The sequence below is a fragment of the Erigeron canadensis genome, chromosome 2 (genome assembly GCF_010389155.1).
Source record: "Erigeron canadensis isolate Cc75 chromosome 2, C_canadensis_v1, whole genome shotgun sequence".
Classification (NCBI taxonomy): domain Eukaryota; kingdom Viridiplantae; phylum Streptophyta; class Magnoliopsida; order Asterales; family Asteraceae; genus Erigeron; species Erigeron canadensis.
In genome coordinates this window covers 25,846,065-25,866,033 of record NC_057762.1, presented here as the reverse complement: position 1 = coordinate 25,866,033, position 19,969 = coordinate 25,846,065, and the positions used below count along the sequence as shown (strand labels likewise).

Below are 19,969 nucleotides of genomic sequence, written 5' to 3'. Positions count from 1 at the left end.
AATGTTGAGAAATGTTACCGTATTAAATTGAAAAATTCTTTAATAAATTTTTCAAATTTATATGAACCTAAAATAAAGTAAATAAAAAGCAAAATTAAATAATTCTTCTTACAAACTCATAAATATAGATTTGATTCATAGTATCTATATCTCTTCAGAGTTTGGCATTTGATCGACTATGGGTATGTTTGGCCTACGACCTTTTATTTAATGGCTTATGCTTATTCTTAGGTTTGTGCTTATATTTTGCTTATGTTTGGATTATTCCCAAAAAAAAAAAAAATTCTTGAATATGGCTTTTGTTATAAGAGCTTTGTCAACATGGCTAAATGGCTTCTCAAATTTAGCTTATATAAACATATAAACACAAGCTAAAAAGCTTAACCAAAAACTTAAAACGCTTATTGTGTTCTAATAAGCTAAAAAAACATCCCGTAATATATGTCAATTTATACTAGCACGGTACCCGCGCAATGCGACGGTTATTGTTACGGCGGTCTGGTGATGTTGGGGACATATGGTGATAACGACTATTGATGTTGGTAGCGGTGTCGGGTGTTCTAGATTGATGTAAATGTAATTGATGTATAAGTAATTGATTTAAAGGAATAGTTGAAATATTTTAGAAGATAAATGACTAATGGTGTAAATTATTTTATTATGGATATAATAGTCATTTTGCATCTCTTTTTTTTCTAACTTTTCAACAAGGGGTGCATAATTTTTATATAGTAGTAAAGATAGTGCATGCATTAACATATGATCTCATCCATTTAATTATTGATATAATTATTTATTTATAACCTTGTTTAATATATTTTTTTAAACTACCAACTTAATATTTTATTAGTCGAATCTATCCGGGGTAACATGATATATAGCTATAGGCTACATCCATCGGCCCAAATTAGCCGGACATAGCCAAGGGCTGTTAGTCTAGTCCTATGATTCGGAAAAACCCATCAACCAGTGTCAAAGCCCTTATTGCAATTAGGGATGTGCACGTAACGGGTACCATCTGTACCGATCCTGAAATACACCAAATATGGGCACCGATTCGGTCCTGTATAAATCAGTATGGGATCGGTACCAAATCCGTACCGAAGCTGGATTGTAGTACCAAATCCAGACTAGTACCAAATATTGTAAAATCACTAAATTGGTTGCTTGAATGTGCAGATAATAAGTGATGTTTTGCATATTCGATTACAATAAAAGATCGATCAAATTTGAGTAAAAGCATATATAAAATGTCAATTAAACATTTCTTTTTTGGTTAAGATATTGATGTCCGTAATAGATATAGATATAAGATGAAGATTCCTTGTGTCGAGACCAAACAAGACCATTTGGGTTTGTTCGATATTTATCAGTGCCGATCCCGATTGGTACCAAACTACCAATTTCACGAACTCATAAAAATGGATACCGCTATTAATCCTGATTGGCGGGACCACTCAGATTTGAGATTTTTCGTCCCTAATTGCAATACTTGCGTGCGAGAGTTTATCCACGTAACAGATAAACACTCTTCACCCAATATCCATTCCTCCATAATAAAAAAAAAAAAATCAAAGTAAATCTAAAAAAAAAGAAAATCTAACATGGCGGCAGAAGCTTTAACCTGCAAAGACATCCTCCGTACGATATTCGAAAAACTTCCTGCGATAGATATCGGACGGTCGGCATGCGTATGCAAGATATGGTGTTCCGTGGTTGCTTCTGGGAATAGAGATATATATAACAAGGCTTTTATTGGTCCATGGAAATTAAAGGCATTGATTGGGAATCCCACTTCTGGTAGCTTCTGGAGACACAATAAAACCTTGAATCGCTTTGCGATTTCGCATCGCCTGCTTCCCGGTGACTCCCTTGCCAGTCTTGCTCTCAAATATTCCGTTCAGGTATATGTTGACAACTCCTAAATTATGTATTAGATCACGTGTTTTTATGAACTTTGTAGTTAGGATAGTTGATTGATTGATTGATTATTACAATTTTCAAGGTAAGCCCTCTAAAGTTAATTGGCATTTACCCTATTCTTTATTTAGTATTAATGTAATTGGATTAGCGGTTCTCTCTACACCCGAGGTATTGGGACCCAAAATCTGTGGTAGTCGGAATTGGGTGCTTACTTTTTTTGTAATTGGACACTAGTGTGAGTGTATGATTATTGATTGTTACTTACCAGTATTAAGATTAAGATTGGAAGCATTGGCGTAGCGTAGCTAAGGAATTATGTCTAGGGTAGTCGAACGGTTTACAAGATACTACTTGGTTGGGGGAACAATATACAAGATAGTCACACATTCAGGAAACTCTAAGTCGTGGGTGGGCAATGGCCAACCTTGGCCTCCATGTAGTAGGAAGTACCATTGGTTGTTGTGTTTGAGATAATTATCCTTGGGTAGTGATATATCTACACTAAAATTTTGCCACATATTGTTATATACTACATAGTGTACAACTGTATAAAACATACATTGTTGTGGATAGTTAAAATTTGTTGTAAATTTATCACTTTCTATTATCTTTAGGTGCCTTGCCAATGGATCAAGTATGTTTGACAAGGTGTTTTTAAGAGCTTAAAGCTCCAAGCTTTTATTGTTGATCAAGTGTTTAAGTTCTGAGGTTATTTATTTTGTACAGTTTTGTGTTTGTTGTTGAGATGAAAGTATAATTAAGTTGTATGTGTTAAGAATGTGTCATCACTAATAGAAACGCAACAATACATATATGTAGAATAAAATGTATCAACCTTTATCTGTATAAATCAACAAAGAAGAGCACTAAGTTGATAGAAATTGGTGAAAACTTTGAATAACTTGATTGATGTCTGGGAATTGCAGTGTCCCAAGCCCAAATTTGTTGGTATGGATGCATCTTTTGGGAGAATAAAAAAATAATTTTAGTTTCTTAAACATGAATATACTCAATTAATCTTCATGATGAATAAAGAATATTTGTTTCTGATTTTCTAATATCTGTTTGTTGGACCTTTTTCTCGTTTCGATATATAGAGGGAACTTGGAAAGACGCAACCTTATAGATGTTTTAATTTTGGTGTTCATTTGTATATATACACACTCCGGTGAGAACACTTTTAAAATAAGAACGGTGAGAACACTTAAAAACATCATTTTGATGCAATAAAACTCCATAAAACTAACATAGTGCATAACTAATTATCATTATCTAAATGCTTAACAACACGTTGATCCGTCAAAATCGAAAAAATCACGTTTTTTGTTGGATGCATCATTTTGATGAATATGCATCCAAGATGGATGCACAAAACAAAAAACATGATTTTCTCGATTTTGACAGGCCAATGTGTTAAACACTTAAATAATGATAATTAGTTATGCATTATGTTAGTTTTATGGACTTTTAATGCATCAAAATGATGTTTTTTAGTGTTCTCACCGTTCTTATTTTAAGACTTTTCTTATTTGATTGTCCCCCTATATATATATATATATATATATATATATTAAGTGTTTAACAACACATTGATCCGTCAAAATCGAAAAAATCACGTTTTTTGGTGGATACATCGTTTTGAAGAATATGCATCCAAGATGGATGCACAAAACAAAAAACATGATTTTCTTGATTTTGACAGGCCAATGTGTTGTTAAACAATGATAATTAGTTATGCACTATGTTAGTTTCACGGACTTTTAATGCATCAAAATGATGTTTTTTAAGTGTTCTCACCGTTCCTATTTTAAGACTGTTCACACCGGAGTGTTATATATATATATATATATAGTTTCATGATTCTTATTAGTTGAGTCACAATGTGTGTCCCAATTCAAAATTTTGGTTTTGAATCACAAGTTGACAACTATGGTTGTAGGTTCACTTATATGATGTGTTTCTGACTTATAGTTGCAGCTAAGGAAATTCTTTATGTACTCTATGCTCAGTTGGGTATATGTATCATTCTCTACTGTTGGAGATTTTTGACAATATAATAAGATAATTTTAAAAGACGTTAGACGCTCTAAGGTGATGAGGGTCTGAAGTCCGAGACGTTAGACGATCGCCTCACATATAGGAACCCCTGTTTTCCACAACCACAAAAATAAAAAAAAGTTTAAAACCTGATCACTTCATATTTTACCAAGTAAAAAACTACCTATGAATTACAAAAGTCGCCTTTTATTTCTGGCTTGGCTTTGCTTTAAAATACCGTTACCAGTTCTCACTAAAAGATAGAAACATTAGGTCATTCTAGGTTTTGTTCATACGAGAGGCTCAAAAATTAAAACCAGTATTAACTTCTCTATCGAGTTTGATTACTCACAACTTTTAAATTGATAGAAATCCATTTTATCTAGACTCGAGTAAAATATCTGCTTGGATGACAGTTAAACTTAAGTCAGCATGGGTGATCCATGTAGTAAAACATGTTACATTGGTGAATATGAGAGATCTGGTTCGTTAATTGTTTGCTAGTATCTAGATATCTCCATTTGTACCGTTTGTTTGATTGTATTAGATGTGGCTAAAGATGTGACTAACTCTGTTTATTAATTAGGTTACAGACATAAAGCGCCTAAACAACATGATGAGTGACCATGGAATACACTCGAGGGATAGATTGTTGATTCCTGTGACCACACCAGATGTACTCGTGGATGGCACCTGCTACATAGAATTGGATGCTCATGCCAAGAGGGAAGTTGCAGTACTGTATCTGGATGGTGCACCCATAGCTCGTGCTTTGAACAAGGTGACGTCTGAGCATGGAAAGAGAAGGATCCTTGACTCTTTGAGGAGAAGCATGCATGTTGATGATGTAACTGCTCAATACTACTTATCTTTATCAAATGGTGATCCCCGAGGTGCACTCATGGAATTTTCAGAGGATATAAGGTGGGAGAGACAGATGCATTTGGCGTAATCCAGTCATATACTTGGCAAAATATGCATAAAGGGAATGTTGCATTATCAGGCCTTTTTAATGCGAGCTAATTGCACAATTATGCAAGCAGCTTTGTCCAATTTCTGGTTTGTCTAATAAGCTTTGTCCCAGTTACTTGTATAAACTTCCAAATATGTATATGGGCTAATTAAGGTGATATAAACCATCCTGTGAAATACTTTTGTGGCTCTGGTCAAAGTATACCAGAAGCTGCTAACACTGTAGTGATATTAAGATCATCAAATCGTTTAAAGTGTGTGTTTATATACAGGTCTATTCGAATTACAGTTTGTTTCTATGTGGATATATATATTTAGGCATCTTTAAGGTGCTGTTGATCGTCTTTCATATTCTAGTTAGGGTAGGCTTAAAGTTTGACCCATTTACTTATAAATGGATCGATTCTACTTATGCTTGATTCTTTAACAGGTCAACCAGATAAAAAAGAAATGCGTTAAAAGTCTCCTGCACTGAGTATTCTATTGCATAAAATCTCCCAATCCTTTTTATTTGAATTTTAGATTATTTTGTATTCACATTTGCATACTAATGCTGATTAAGTGATTATGTATTAAAAAGAGTTGTCAAAAAATGTTCAGCGAAAACGGAAGCTGGTGTGACCTGTTTTAACCAGTACCGGAATATATCCGTTTTTAAAATGTTACTAGCCCATCCTCGATAGGCGACACCCATTTTGCAAACCACTTTTATATAGAAAACCTAATTGATGGGTTATCTATAATACCTTATAAAATAAATTGAGTTTCTCCCCTTAACTTAATTAAGAACATGATAAGACAAAAATGCCCTTAAATAATCTCCCTTGTTAAACACCCTCTCACGTGATATATCAACTATGCCCTTCAACTATTTTCATCTCTAGCAAAGTAAAACCCTATCACCGCCGCCACCGGACCGCCTTCCCCACTACCGCCGCCGCATTGCGCGGGTACCATGCTCGTAATTAAAGTACATTAGTTCTTTCCCTTTCTATTTTCGCAACTCTGATATCAGGTACTCCACTCTGTACGATAATCTGAAATTGATGGATGACTTGGCTGTTTTTAGACCGACAACTTTTCTGCAGTGTTCCTCGTCCCCACAACAACAACAAGACTCAATCCCTGAGCAGAGTATGAGGAGGCGGGATATAAAGAGTCTTACCTCTACCTAAAGGTAGAGAGACTGCTTCGATAAGGACCTCCGGCCACAAAGATAAATTCGGAATGTGTAAAGAGTTTAGTTACCATACCTGTCGGCAAAACATAGCATAAGAAGATATATCTATTGTTGCCCGGCTACATTCAGAGTAGGGAAAAGTAACAAACATGCGACCTGAACATACTTTTGCATAGGTTCAACAATACATATACAATAACAACCATAATGAACATATTAAACAACATAAAAGTGTAAAAACATAACAAACGTAGCCTATCTTGCAAGAAACCCAACATGTGATATGAAAACAACCATGCATACAAACCTATAAATAGAAACTATGGACCTAAGAAAGATAACGGGTGCTAAACAATCTATGAAACAAAGTAACTTACTAGACCTCTCACATAACTCTCAAATCCACTAAACTAATCCTATGCCTCTAAATAATCTCTGATTAGTCATGTCCTCTAACAGACAAAACATTTTGAGGTACATAAACGCTAGAGTAAACCCCTCCCCCCCCCCCTCTCTCTCTCTCTTTCTCTCTCCCCCCTTCTCTCTCTCTCTCTCTCTCTCACACACACACACAGTTTAAGCCTACCTCTACTCAAGGCCAAAATCACTTCTGAGGTCACAGAGAACCAAAATCTAAGTAAAAAGTCTACATAACCTATTCCCATATGCCTTCACTCTATGTTCGCGTCCTCCATCAGGAAATTCCTTTGGAGTGTTCGGTATTCTGTCCCTCTCTTGTCAGGTCAAAGCCCTTTGTAGCATTGAGTCACCTTAGTTAGGCCCACTTCTCTTGGCCAATCATCACCAACATCTCTAGGCAAGGCAATATGGGAACAGATGTCGATCTTAGTCATACAAAATCCTACCCCAACTTAATCCTCTATGCTAATCCTAGTTCTCCAAGCCGGGTGAGCTTGTGAGGATGATTCCTTGTCTCTACAATTGAATTTATATTGGGTAGAGCCATTTTTAAGGAAACGCCACTGAAGATCAAATACCTTTGCGTATCCATGGTTGTCTCTAAACATGTAGTTAATCAAAGTGCTTTTCCTCTATATGTTTTGATAAGTTTCCTTAGAGATGAAAGTTTTCAGGTGCAATATGATTTTCAAAAGGAAAAGCACTCTGTAATGGATGAAGCGGTTAAGTTAGCAATAAGCTTAACCGTGGTTCATTTTAATGTGATTAACTACATGACTATTGTAAAAGGACATCCAGTGTCATGTATCCGTTTCTATATCAGATGCTTTATACTTTTCTGAAAACAAATTTGTCGAATGAAATGGTTCTTTTTTACCAGACTGTTATGTGCTAAGTGAACTGGCAATTTGCATGTTGTTCTTCTAATGTTTATAGCTCAAGCATGCTCGATCACAGAATGTATGGATGTCTATAACCTGTTTTCCCCCTTTAAATAGCACTATATATAGAGTTAATACATATTACATGTTATGGGGACGTGTGAAGACCATGAGGTAGACATGTTATGCATGTAAAGCGTGAGATAGAATAAATGTTTACTAATTAAGCAAACTCCTATCGTAAGTCGGCTTTTTGGTGTGAGCCATCAAGCTAAGAAAATGAAACAGAAGGGCGGGGAGATGCATCAATGAAAGTAGCAGCAGGCATGTTTTCGGTTTAGAAAGCTACCAAGGTGTTATTTTAGATCGAGTTTTCTTTCTACAACATTTTATAATCAACAATGTTATAACAATGACTATTAATTGGTATATGATGGAGTCTGAGACTGAAAGGTCTTGGGTTCAAATCATGGTGTGAGCAAAATGCTCCCAGGAATGGAGACAGGGTTTTTTACAGTATGGGTTTCCTTTGAATTGGAGTTGGGTATATGAAGAGGCATGCCGCTGAGCCCAAATTTGTCATTAAAAAAAATATATACATATATTTCAAATGGTTCAAGTTAAAGAAGCTATGAAACGAACATATTAGGATTTAAAGAATTTTATTTAGTATTTCATAAATACGGACAAAAGTAGTTACATGTTAGTCCAACTCAATTGATACTAAATAAATTCTCATGTTTTGGCCAAAACCATTTTGGCCCTTTGACATGCCCAAACCCAACCCACACACATTTTTCCATTGCTGAATTACTAAATTACTACGAGTAATAACCATTTTGGCCCTTTAGCAGAAACCCCGTACCCCATTAGCAGAAACATGAGAACTGAAATTGGTAGATGTATGTATATTTTTTTTTATTTAATGATTAAAGAGTCTCTCCCATTACCCTTATAATTTGTAAAGTCGGCTTGTAAGAAACCCAAGAAACTCTTACACTATGTTTTTGAGTTTTTTTATGAAAAAAAGAAAAGGAAAGGAAAGGAAAGGAGAGGGAGATGTTATTAGTTTTTATCTTCTTGAGTTTTTTCAAAGAAGTAAATGAAATGAAATGAAATGCCCTTGTATTTTGATGGTTAACTAGAACAATGCATCCGCGCTTCGCTGCGATTTCATCATGTTTAAATCGTATAAAATTTGGTACGAATATAATTTACTGAATATAGATAACCAACAATATATATTTTGTTATTGTTGTATTAAACATTTAATAACATCTTTTCAAACATCATTTTTTGTCAAAGTATATAAGCTAGTATATCATTAAATATTTTAAATAAGAAAACCAACATATAAACATATCATATTATTTAGCATGAATCGCAATATAACAACCATCGTATAAAAAAGTATGCATAAAATTGTTTGCTATTATGTAACATGTAATTCTAAAATAATTTTAAAGATAACATTAATTAATAAATAACTTAATTAACAAATGTTTTGTTTAGTGGGATTTGTAAGTTTAGGGGTTGTTTGTGTTTGCATTTTTAAAATAGATTATTAGTTTAAAAATTGCATTTTGAAAAAGCATGTCCTTACGTGTTTTTTTAAAACTGTGTTTCTTTCTAATAAAATGTAGATAATCACTTATTTTGCCAAACACATTTTTTCATTATTTATGTTATATAAACGCAATAATCAGATAACAGCTCAAAATGCAATCACAAACATCCTCTTATTATTTATACTAAATATTAATAATATGTTACAATAATATGTTATTGGTAATTTAGTATAAGAAAATGTCAAAATATATAAAATTAACATATACGGGCATGGTATCCGCGTAATGCGGTGGTGAGCTGGAGATGACGGTGGTGTGATGGCGCCGACGGATGGTGAGTGATGGCGGCATCAATTGGTGTACGTAAAGATGTTTGTTTTAAATGAGGTTAGTAGAGATATTTTATAATATATGGACGGAAAATGATAAATCCTTTTAACCAATCCTTCTAAAAATCCTTCTAATATATCCACTTGTTAACACATGTAATCCACTGCTTTGTTAATCTCACCCCCTGATTTTCCACATGTAACAATCCTAGTAATTAGGAGGATTTGTATACTAATAAATTAGTAGGATTAATCATTACCCTGTATGGACCAATGGTGTAATTCTAATATTATGGGTTGATGGTGCTTTAATTCATTAAGGGTATTTTGGTCAATTTGCATATTTTATTTTTTCTAAACTTTCAACATACGTGTTATAGTTTTTATATAGTAGTATAGATTTAGTTACGCCTAATTAATGAAGAAAAATAGGAAATGGTTGGCACGTGAAACTGTGAAAGGCGGTTTTGGATTTCCTTTATTTTATGTCTGCGGCAAATATACCAGCTTACAACTTTATCTAGAGGTTAGTTTATTATGATTTAAAATTTATTTTATAATTTTTAGTAATAAAAACATGATCTGTATTAAAAAAGTTTGAGTTTTATAGTGAAATATTTTTTTAAAATATGTTCTTCGAAATTGTTTACTGTGACATATATAACGATATTTGAATATTACAAAATCATAATATGTCCATTAAAGTTATAGATTATGACATACTTAGCGATATTTGAATATTAGAAAATCATAATAGGCCATTACCATTTTATTTGATTTATTGTTACACAAGGTGATATTACGTTCTTATTTTACACTTTCAAAATTTATAACTTATTTTTATATAGAACATATTCTAAATATTTCTAATTAAAAACAAAAAAGTGTAAATTAAAAACAAAAATCAACTTTAAGAAGTCGGGATTTGTGATTGGTCAATAAGTTTTTAGAACAACTGTCTTTCTTTAAATTAATTAAATGATGAAAATCTAAAACAAAATTGTCAAGTTGATAACTACAAATTGTAATAGTTATAAATTAAGTATTTAGTGAGGGTTGATAACTACAAATTGTAATAAGGATAAATTAAGTTTTTAGTGAGAGTAAAAAGTGTAAAGTATTGATAGAAAACATAAAGGTGTAAATTAGTGAGATTTTTTCTACAAATATTAATATAAATATAATATTTTATTATATTTGGATAATGATTATTAAGATTTTTGATTTATTTCTAAATTAGTGATGACATCATCAATTTCCAATTTGATAGTTATGAGAGCTCTAATTGGTTAATAAGGTATTAGGTCAGTTGTCTTTTAGTATATATAAAGACTAGTGCACAGGCCCGTCCATTGGAATGATATTCTCAAGATATATAAATTTTGTAATGATTGTGAAACAAAAAGTGTATAACCAATATCACAAGTTAATGAATACAAAAGCTAAGGAAAAAATATATGAAAATTAACTTCATATAAATATTGATTTTACTTTACCTTTTTTTTTCAACTTTAGTTAAATAAAAAGAGAAACAAAAAGTATATGACAATATCACAACTTAATCAATACGAAAGCTAAAGAAGAAACATATGAAAATTAACTCCATATAAATATTGATTCCAGTTTACCTTTTTTTTCCAACTTTAGTTAGATAAAAAAAAAAGAAACAAACAGTGTAGAGTATATAATTTGAAAAATACATACCAAGTCATCAACAAAGACCATCTCGAACGTTTTGATTTTCTTCGGGTTGTTCAACTCTGAAACAGTCCATACATGCACAACACGGAGTCATTGATGATGGTTAACATATGTTGGTTTAAGATCTTTAAGATGAACTAATGTGGTCTTATTTTTTGTTGTTGAAGAAGTAGTCATAATGAACCTATATTGGACAACAAACTAAATTAAAAGAGATAATAACAATAACATAAGAATTCAATGTTAAATAGTAATAATGAGTATTATATATGAACAAGCTATATAAAAAAAACATTTTATTAGTCGATCGTAGCTTTTTTTTACCGTAGTTTTTTCAAGGGGTATATATATAGATGATAATAATAAAGATTTTTTTATTAAAGGTCGGTCATTTTTATTAAATTAAAAAAATAAAGGATTAATAAGGAAGGAGTATTTGGCTAAATGAGGGGGATTAGGGGTGTCTAAGTGTACCCCCAACCTACTCTTTTAGTTATATTGTAGATAGATATGCCTCAATAGTTTCCTTAGGGGTGTTCATTATTTGGTTTCACCAGGAAAACCGTCCAATCCAATTGGATTTGGGTTAACTGGGTTTGGGTTGTTTGGATTTGGTTGGTTAATTGGTTATAACCGAATAAAACTATCGGGTATTGGATTGGTTTTGGGTAAAAAAATAAAATTTGGGGCTCAAACCGAAACCCGATAAGTTAATATTGATGAACTTGGTTATATATATCGCGTAGTCAAAATGCAAGTATTCTAGAATAATTGTAGTATGATATCATGAAGACAATACCATCACTATATTTATGTAGTTAATTTACTTAAGATATGTTACAAATTTAGTTCTAATTTACTATCCATGATAAGTCGTTATATATGTTTAGTTTAAGTTTTGAATCATTTTACATTTTCGGATTTATTGGGCCCCAATCCATTTAAACCGAATGTTTTTTGGGTGGTTTGGATCGGGTGTTTATATTTTTGGATTGGGTATTGGTTGGTTAAATTTTTATTTAAGACCCGATTAAACCAAACTGACTAACCTTATTAAACCGAAACCCGTGTGTTTGAACACCCCTAAGTTTGCTAGTATTTACCTTCGCGCCATCGTGAATAGTAGATTACGACAATTTTAGCTATCAAAACGACAACGCGTTTCCCAAAATTTACCACAAATGAGCTGTATAGGAAGGGAAATGATAAATGTACCATTGATTTTGATTATTTTATCACACTGTACAACTGTTTCAGCAATCGATACAATTGAATTATGCATAAATATGATAAGTTAATCAAAATATATGATACTATTATCATTTCCTGTATAGGAGTGGATGAAATACCAACCACCCTTGTATTTTGATGGTTTGGGATCGAACGATAAAAGGAAAACCAAACACCCTAGAATCTAATCGAAAATAAGAATAAGAAAACCAAGAACAAGATGATCAAATTCCGTGTTTAATAATCAAGATTAATTCGTTCGATTTTTTAGGGATACACAACTCGACTGCACCCCTTCTGATTATCTCGTCTAGCTACATAGTAATCCTGATACAATTACAACGTATAATTTGCCTAATAATTCTAACACATACATATGACATATCTACAATTTGCATACGACAGAATTATAACCCACAACCTTTAGAATGATAAGTCACCACGGAACAGAGCTAGGCCAAATACCCTCTTTTTTGCACATACTCTTGCATAGATCCATATACAAGTACTCTTCTACCCCAATTTAATTTTAATTAGTTGACTAAACAAAGTGTTGACTCTCACATATATTCCAATTTTGTTTGACTGCAAAAGAAAGTTTGTTTTCTTGAAAGCTACCAACAGCGTAGGAAATATCGATGTTTCCCATGGGTTTGGGGTGATCTGCATCTGCTTATTTTTAACCATGATATCATCTGATAATTGTGCAACGTTACAACCCAATAGAAGGTGTTGAGAGATCGAAACATAAGTGGGGTTTTATGAGCAATTTTATCATTGATGTTGTTTTAACTATACTATATTATAAAAAAAAATAGCCCTTTCTATTTACAGAATTATGTGATATGATAAAAATACCCCTTTTTTATTTTCTAAATCAGCTTATTATTTAGTTACTAATTTAATTACCTCTACTTATATACTAAAAATACTTTTAATGAAATAAATACACATACCTTAACGTATATACACTAATTATAATCAATTAGATTTACATCAATAACTTACACTATTAGTCGTCACCACCTTCATTCGTTGCCGCCACTTGTGATCACCGCATTGCCGTCACCACCGCCGCATCGTGCGGGCACCATGCTAGTGTTTTTATTCGAATTTTTGATATACCAATCATTGTTCTACTATTATTATTATACGAGTAGTATTATTATATTATAATTATAAGTCCAGGGGGAAACGTTCAAAACGTGTTGACAAGAAGGCATTACCCGTGATAAAACAGTGCGTTATTATTTGACAAAAGTAACTTCAATAATAGAGACTACTGCCCCACATGGGTGCGCATGTACATATATACAAGATGCATTCGTAATCATGTGACATGATAATATAATTTGGAGTTCATAATGATTTCATTATTTGTAATTATCTACATGTTATTTCGTTTTAATGGTTGTTAAGTTGTATTTTTTTTTTTTTGAAAGACAAAAATATATTAATATAACAGAACATGGAGCAAAGTACTAGATGTTCCCAACAAGGTTACAATTACATAGCAAAAAGTCAATACTTAAAATCGAACAAAACAGCAGATTCTAAGCACATCTTGAGGTTGATTGTTAAGTTATATAAAGATGCTTAGAAGTTCAAATTCATGTACGTTTCGATTAAAACGACCATTAAAAGGTAGTTGGAGGCAAAGAGTTTCGTATGGTGGACTGGTAGTTGTCATTGTAGAAGCACACAGAAATCGCATCCTTCATAACTGGGGCATGGAAAGTAGTTACGTTGTCTTTTACTCTGTTTCCTTGTCGTATAGGTGGGTCTCTAGTCGTAGTAATAAGTATAGTTTCTCTTGATCGTTATGGTCAATGAGTTCATCTTTTTTATTGTAAACTTTCTGTGAAATGGTTCTTGCTTGGGTGTTTTGCTGAAGTTTTGGTAATAAAAATTATAGCGGTTCAAAAGAATAAAAAAAGGTCGCTAATGATGAAACTTTCTCATGCCAAATACATACTATCAAACACCGAATAAGTGAATACGATTCTGAGATACATTTGTTCGATCAACGACAATGCATTAATATGAAGCGACATATTGCTTGCTAGTCCAAAGTTACTTTTATGTGTCAAGCGACTCACCTTAATGCTATATAGTAGTTTTATTAACTAAAATATATATAAGGAGGTAGAATTTAATGTTAAGGGTAGACTTCGTTCTACAATGATAATGATCATAATATTAATTACACCCAAACAATATCAAATGCATCGGTGATGATTGTTTGAGGGAAGGGGCAATATGAAAAAACTATAAATTTTGGGTTTCACTCAAAAACTTATATATAAAGTCGTTCTCTAGTCCCGTACTAACTCCGCTACAAAAATTGTGGTTTGTGTAAAGAAGTGTCAATGTGTCATATGAAGTCATTGCCCCATGACAGTACTTTGATATGAGATAAAGATAGATCTTATCATCTTTGTTTATTCTATAAAGGCTAATTAAGAAACAATTTCTAAAAGCACAAGATAAGAAGCTAGATTCGAATGATTTTGTATCGATATATAGATAATAGATCCAAAATGAATAATAGAAATAAATTAATGGATTGAGGAGGAAAATGTGGTTTCCAAATAAAACCATACATAGATTGCAAAAACACAACTACATTGTTGATGCTACCTCTAGTTATATCCGTTGGATATCTGTCTTCTGAAATATATGTTCTATGTACCCTTTGTAGTTTGTACTATATTTTCGACAATGATTTTGGAAAATAGAAAAAGAAAGTAAACATAACATGACTGTAGACATAGTAATTGCAATATGATTAGGAGATTAGACAACTCGGCATAAGTAACTTAGACGTAGTACAACAAGAAAAGTAGTGATGTTAGTGGTTTAGTACCAACAATTTTGATATATTTATTACAAAATACAATAGTTTATGTATATTGTACATCTGGCTAATGCACAATAATATTAAATCTAGGATTTAGTATTTCGGAGTGTAAACAAATTTGGAACTTTTCTTATTGTATGTAAGTATCAAAAATTTTGTACATTATATGTAAGTATCTCGCTAAATTGAACACAATGTAAAATTTCTACGTTGACCAATCAAAAACTTTTATGTGGGCAGCTTATATGGTTGCCACGTATACATTTTACATCATATGTTCAATTTAGCGAGATACTTACATACAATGTTCAAATATTTTTATGGATACACACAACAGGAAAAGTTGCAAAGTTACTTACACCCCGGGATGCTTAACCCTTAAATGGATCAAAAGATATGGTACGAATATCATTATACCTACAAGAAAAATATCATTATATATATATATATATATATATATATATATATATATATATAGTATTGTTCATTTAAAAACTAAAATTTTCATGAAACCCAGAAAACTGGTCGACGTACATTATGATTTGAACTTAACACAATGCGTTTTTAAATGTGTTCTATAAAACATATTGCGTTAAGTTTCAAATCACAGTGTGTTTGACCAGTTTTCTAGTTTTCACGCGCTATCAAAACACACCGTGATTTAAAATTTAATATAATTTTTTTATGAAGCACATTGTGTTATGTTCATATCACTGTATGTTTTGATTAATTTTCTAATTTTTATAAAAATTTTAGTTTTCAAATGAACAATTCTCTATATATAAGCTAAGGTTTTGGTTAATAATAGAAATATATGATTAAGTATGCCTTAAACATATATTGTCATTTTCTCTATCCTAAGTCCATGAAGTGCAATAATGAATTTTAGAAAAAGATAGCATACACACATGTGATAAACAAGATTAGAAAATGCCATTGCACTCTAGTGTCTATGCAAAAAACATTACATACATGTGTAACGGTATGTGTGTGCAAAAACCAACCTTTAAAGGTGGGCTTGCAAATAAAGTCACTTTTTCCTTTCTTAAAAACTAACGAGCACTCTCTTTAGAAACGTTTGGTTGGGTTTATTATGTTTTGATAATGAGATAATTAAGCTAATAGCATCTAATACAAACATCTCCTAATTAAATCAAAAGGGCTTGGCGCATAATAAACTACTAATAATGTATCAGCGTAATAAGTAAGGTGGATGATTTTTTAAGACTTTAACTTACAGTGTACAGAAATCCGTAAACTTTACACATTACATGTCAAAAGGTGATGATTTGTTTGTTATTAATACTAAAACATAAATATAAAGTAATTATGTAAATTAAGATATAAATGATATAAACATTTTAATAAGGTAATATATGAAATACCTTAAATAATTTATAACGTTGTTAGGTTGTATAGACAACCTTAAATACTGTAAATTATAAGGTTGTAATACATAATAATAATTTTATATCAGCCCTTTGTCATTTAACAACATACAACTAGCACCCTTGATTATTCTCTAAAAGTGTTGTACATTCGATCCTTGGTTTTATTTTGCATCATGTCTTTCATTGACACTTCCCGTTTAACTTAAAACACGAGCATGGAATCCGCGCAATGTAACGGTGAGCCGGCAATGACGGCAGTGTGATGGCGGCGACGGATGGTGACGGTGGTGGCTGCATTAATTGGGTTGATAGAGATATTTTGTAATATAATGTACTAATGATGTAATTTAATATTAAGGGGTTTGATTTAATTCATCAAGAGTATTTTGGTCAATTCACATATTACATTTTTTCTAAATTTTCAATATGAGGTTATAATTTTTATATAGTAGTATAGAAAAACATAAAATGTCAAGGGCAATTCTGGTAATTCAAAGACAAAAAAAGTAAAGTAAAGTAACTCCCAATGCCGTCTTCCACGGGTTTTGGGTCCCAATACCGTCTTCGACGGTGTATGGGGGAGGTTGATATGTAGACAGCCTTACCCCTACCAAAGGTAGAGAGGCTGCTTCCAGGTTCCACCATAGGTAGAAAATGACCTCCGGCCTTGTTGGGCATGATGATCGAACCCATGACCTCTGTTTCCAGAGGCATGAACTCCAACCACTGATCCAACCCAGTTGGTTATGGTAATTCAAAGACAGAATTACCAAAATAAAAGGGAAGTGATATTGTTACAACAACTTTTAGGCATCTACAACATATCCTGCATAATACAGTTGTACACTGCGTAATACAGTTTGTACCTTTTTTGCATATGCCTATATTTTGTTGTATAAATATCACTCTCCAAAATAAAAAAAGGTCTTTTACTTTATAAGAGAGTAAAGATAAAGACTAGTCAGAATGTGTTTTTCTAAGAACATATGATTAAAGCAATAATCTTTTGATTTCTCGAAGTTGTGGTTGTGAATCCATCAGGATTATCTCGATCGAAGTGCAATCAATAAGTTGCATTCTTGCAAAATCGAAAATCTCTTTTGGTTATTCACAATAACTATCAATATCTCTCATTAGCATCTTTATCGTTAATATATATTATCTAATAAAATAAACTATCATTTTTTTTTAAAAAAAATTTTGTCTTTGAAAAACTAAAAATACCTTTCTCCTTTATTCACTAATTTAAACATCTCCATCTAATATACCTATAATACCCGTAATAAAATAATTTACAATATAGATCCCACAACACTTAAAATAACTATAATACCACATTTAACATCAATGTTTTACATTCACCACCACCGTCACCACCTCCGTTATCACTACCCCCACCGCCACTGTATTGCGCGAGCATAAGTCTAGTATATATTAAAACAAACACTTAAATCTAAACTGAAATAAAAATGATTGATTTCATTTTTAATCTCCACCACTAGACCATTATATTACTGGCTCATTAGGAATTGTATTAAAAAAATATATATATTTCAAAAGGAAATATAGCCTTCATAACAATATTCAAGAGAGTAGTCTCGAGTTTTTTAATGCTATCGTTTCTTTGGCGTATAACTGGATTCATCGTCGCAATAGAAAAGATAATAGGAGTTGGTATGATTGGAACGAGATGCCATTCAAAACTCCTTGGGCTACTGGTCTTCAAGCTTCCTTCTGTATTTTCTTTGGTATTGTATAGTCGTGTATCTTTTTGTCATTTGGACCGAACCCATCTTTGTACTTTTCGTGTGTTTTTCTTTCTTTTTTTTTTGGCTCGGTTTGACCTCGGGAGTCGGGACAAGGTTGAGATTACTTCAAAAACATCACGAAGCGAAAATCGCTGCCTCACCTTCGTTGGTTGGGAGTTTTTATCATGTCTTGGGTTACCGTGATTGACACGAGTTTTTTTCACTACTTCTGTAATTCTTGCAGTTATTGTTTCGTGATTAGTCTAGATTAGTTGTATTGGTTTCTTTCTAGATTTACATTGTAACTGTACTTTTGCACCTAGTACCTAGCTAGTTGCTTTCATTATATAAATTTTTGCCGTTCGGAAAAAAAAAAAAAACAGTTAAACAAACTAATAATTAAAATATGAAACTAAAAATAAGATTGGGCGACTAAAAGAAAGGGAGAAGGGATCTAAGTATCTAACCACAAATTGAAACTCGCAATTACGATGTTGATTTTTGAAACGAAAAGTAAACTTCTCTTGGTATGTTTTTCCTTTATCACTGATTTTGTATTAATAAACCTAAAACAACTCCAAAACAACCGCAATACATATATACCATGGGATACAAATTATGGGCCCTATATGAACTATGGGTCCTGTTCGTAATAACATGTTGTACTATCCTACATTTTTCTTGTAATATACCATCAAAGGCTCAAAAGTGGCTTTTTATGCCTAATTAGTGTGAAACATATTTTTACAGGTCAAATCTCTTAACGATTATAGTCACGTAGGATACGTTGGACCAAAATTTTAGCTAACTTAATAAAATCCCACAAGTAAAGCAAAACCGACTCCCATAATTCTTAAATAAGTACTAAACATTCACCCCTAGGCCCTAGGTCTTATTTGCCTAAAAAAATATCAATGGATCGTGTTACTTTTGTTGCGGTGTTAGATATTCGTAATTGCAATTGTATTGTGTATGGTACCTTTTTGGGCTATAATATCTTGCTAGGGTCATTTTAATTTAACTTAAAATATTGTCGTAAAAAAAAAAATCTTTTTGCAACATAACAGGATAACTTTAATTTTGACAAAGAAAAATGATATATCTCATCTTTTTAAACTGAATTATACAATCTATTCTTGTTTAAAATGAACATAATGTTTTTTTCTTTTCCCGAACATTCAATCAATATACGACATTTGGAAAACCTCACCGTATAATGGTGAAACCTTACACGTATCCTATGCAATGAGATATTGACTATGAGCTGAAGTAGTTGGAGGGAAAAATCCCAAGGTTTGCTTTTACTAAAGATCGAACTCAAAACTTTAAGTAAAACCAGGAATGCCTCTAACCAGCTAGGCTCTCCATCATTGGCTGAACATAATGTTATGTCAAATATTGTAATAACTAATCGGCTCTCTTGTACAAAAGTTAAATAAACTTTCTAAGTTTTAAATGTATGTTGTTTGAACCTAAATTAATTGGCTCAGTGATGGACTAAGATTAGGACACAATCACTACAACTTATGATAAATCAGTGCGAACTTAACAAACTCTTAGCGAGTCTAAGGTGGCAGTGATTGTGTGATGAATATGATATGATTGATTCTTGATTGATTGTAAGCATTGAATGCGATTGAATTGAATGTGTGTATTGACAGACATTGAATTGAGCTTTTATAGAAAATATATTTGGAAAGGTGACAAACACTTTCGAGGATTCTAATGT

The 19,969-nt window shown here is 32.2% G+C and overlaps 1 protein-coding gene across 1 annotated transcript; it reads left to right on the top strand.

The window, feature by feature from the left end:
• Positions 1-1,463: 1,463 nt before the first annotated feature.
• LOC122588653 (F-box protein At1g55000) lies at positions 1,464-5,218 on the top strand. Its single transcript, XM_043760809.1, has 2 exons — positions 1,464-1,904; positions 4,547-5,218. Exons 1-2 carry the CDS (start codon positions 1,605-1,607, stop codon positions 4,910-4,912), a joined length of 666 nt encoding a protein of 221 aa, XP_043616744.1. The 5' UTR covers positions 1,464-1,604; the 3' UTR covers positions 4,913-5,218.
• Positions 5,219-19,969: the final 14,751 nt, after the last annotated feature.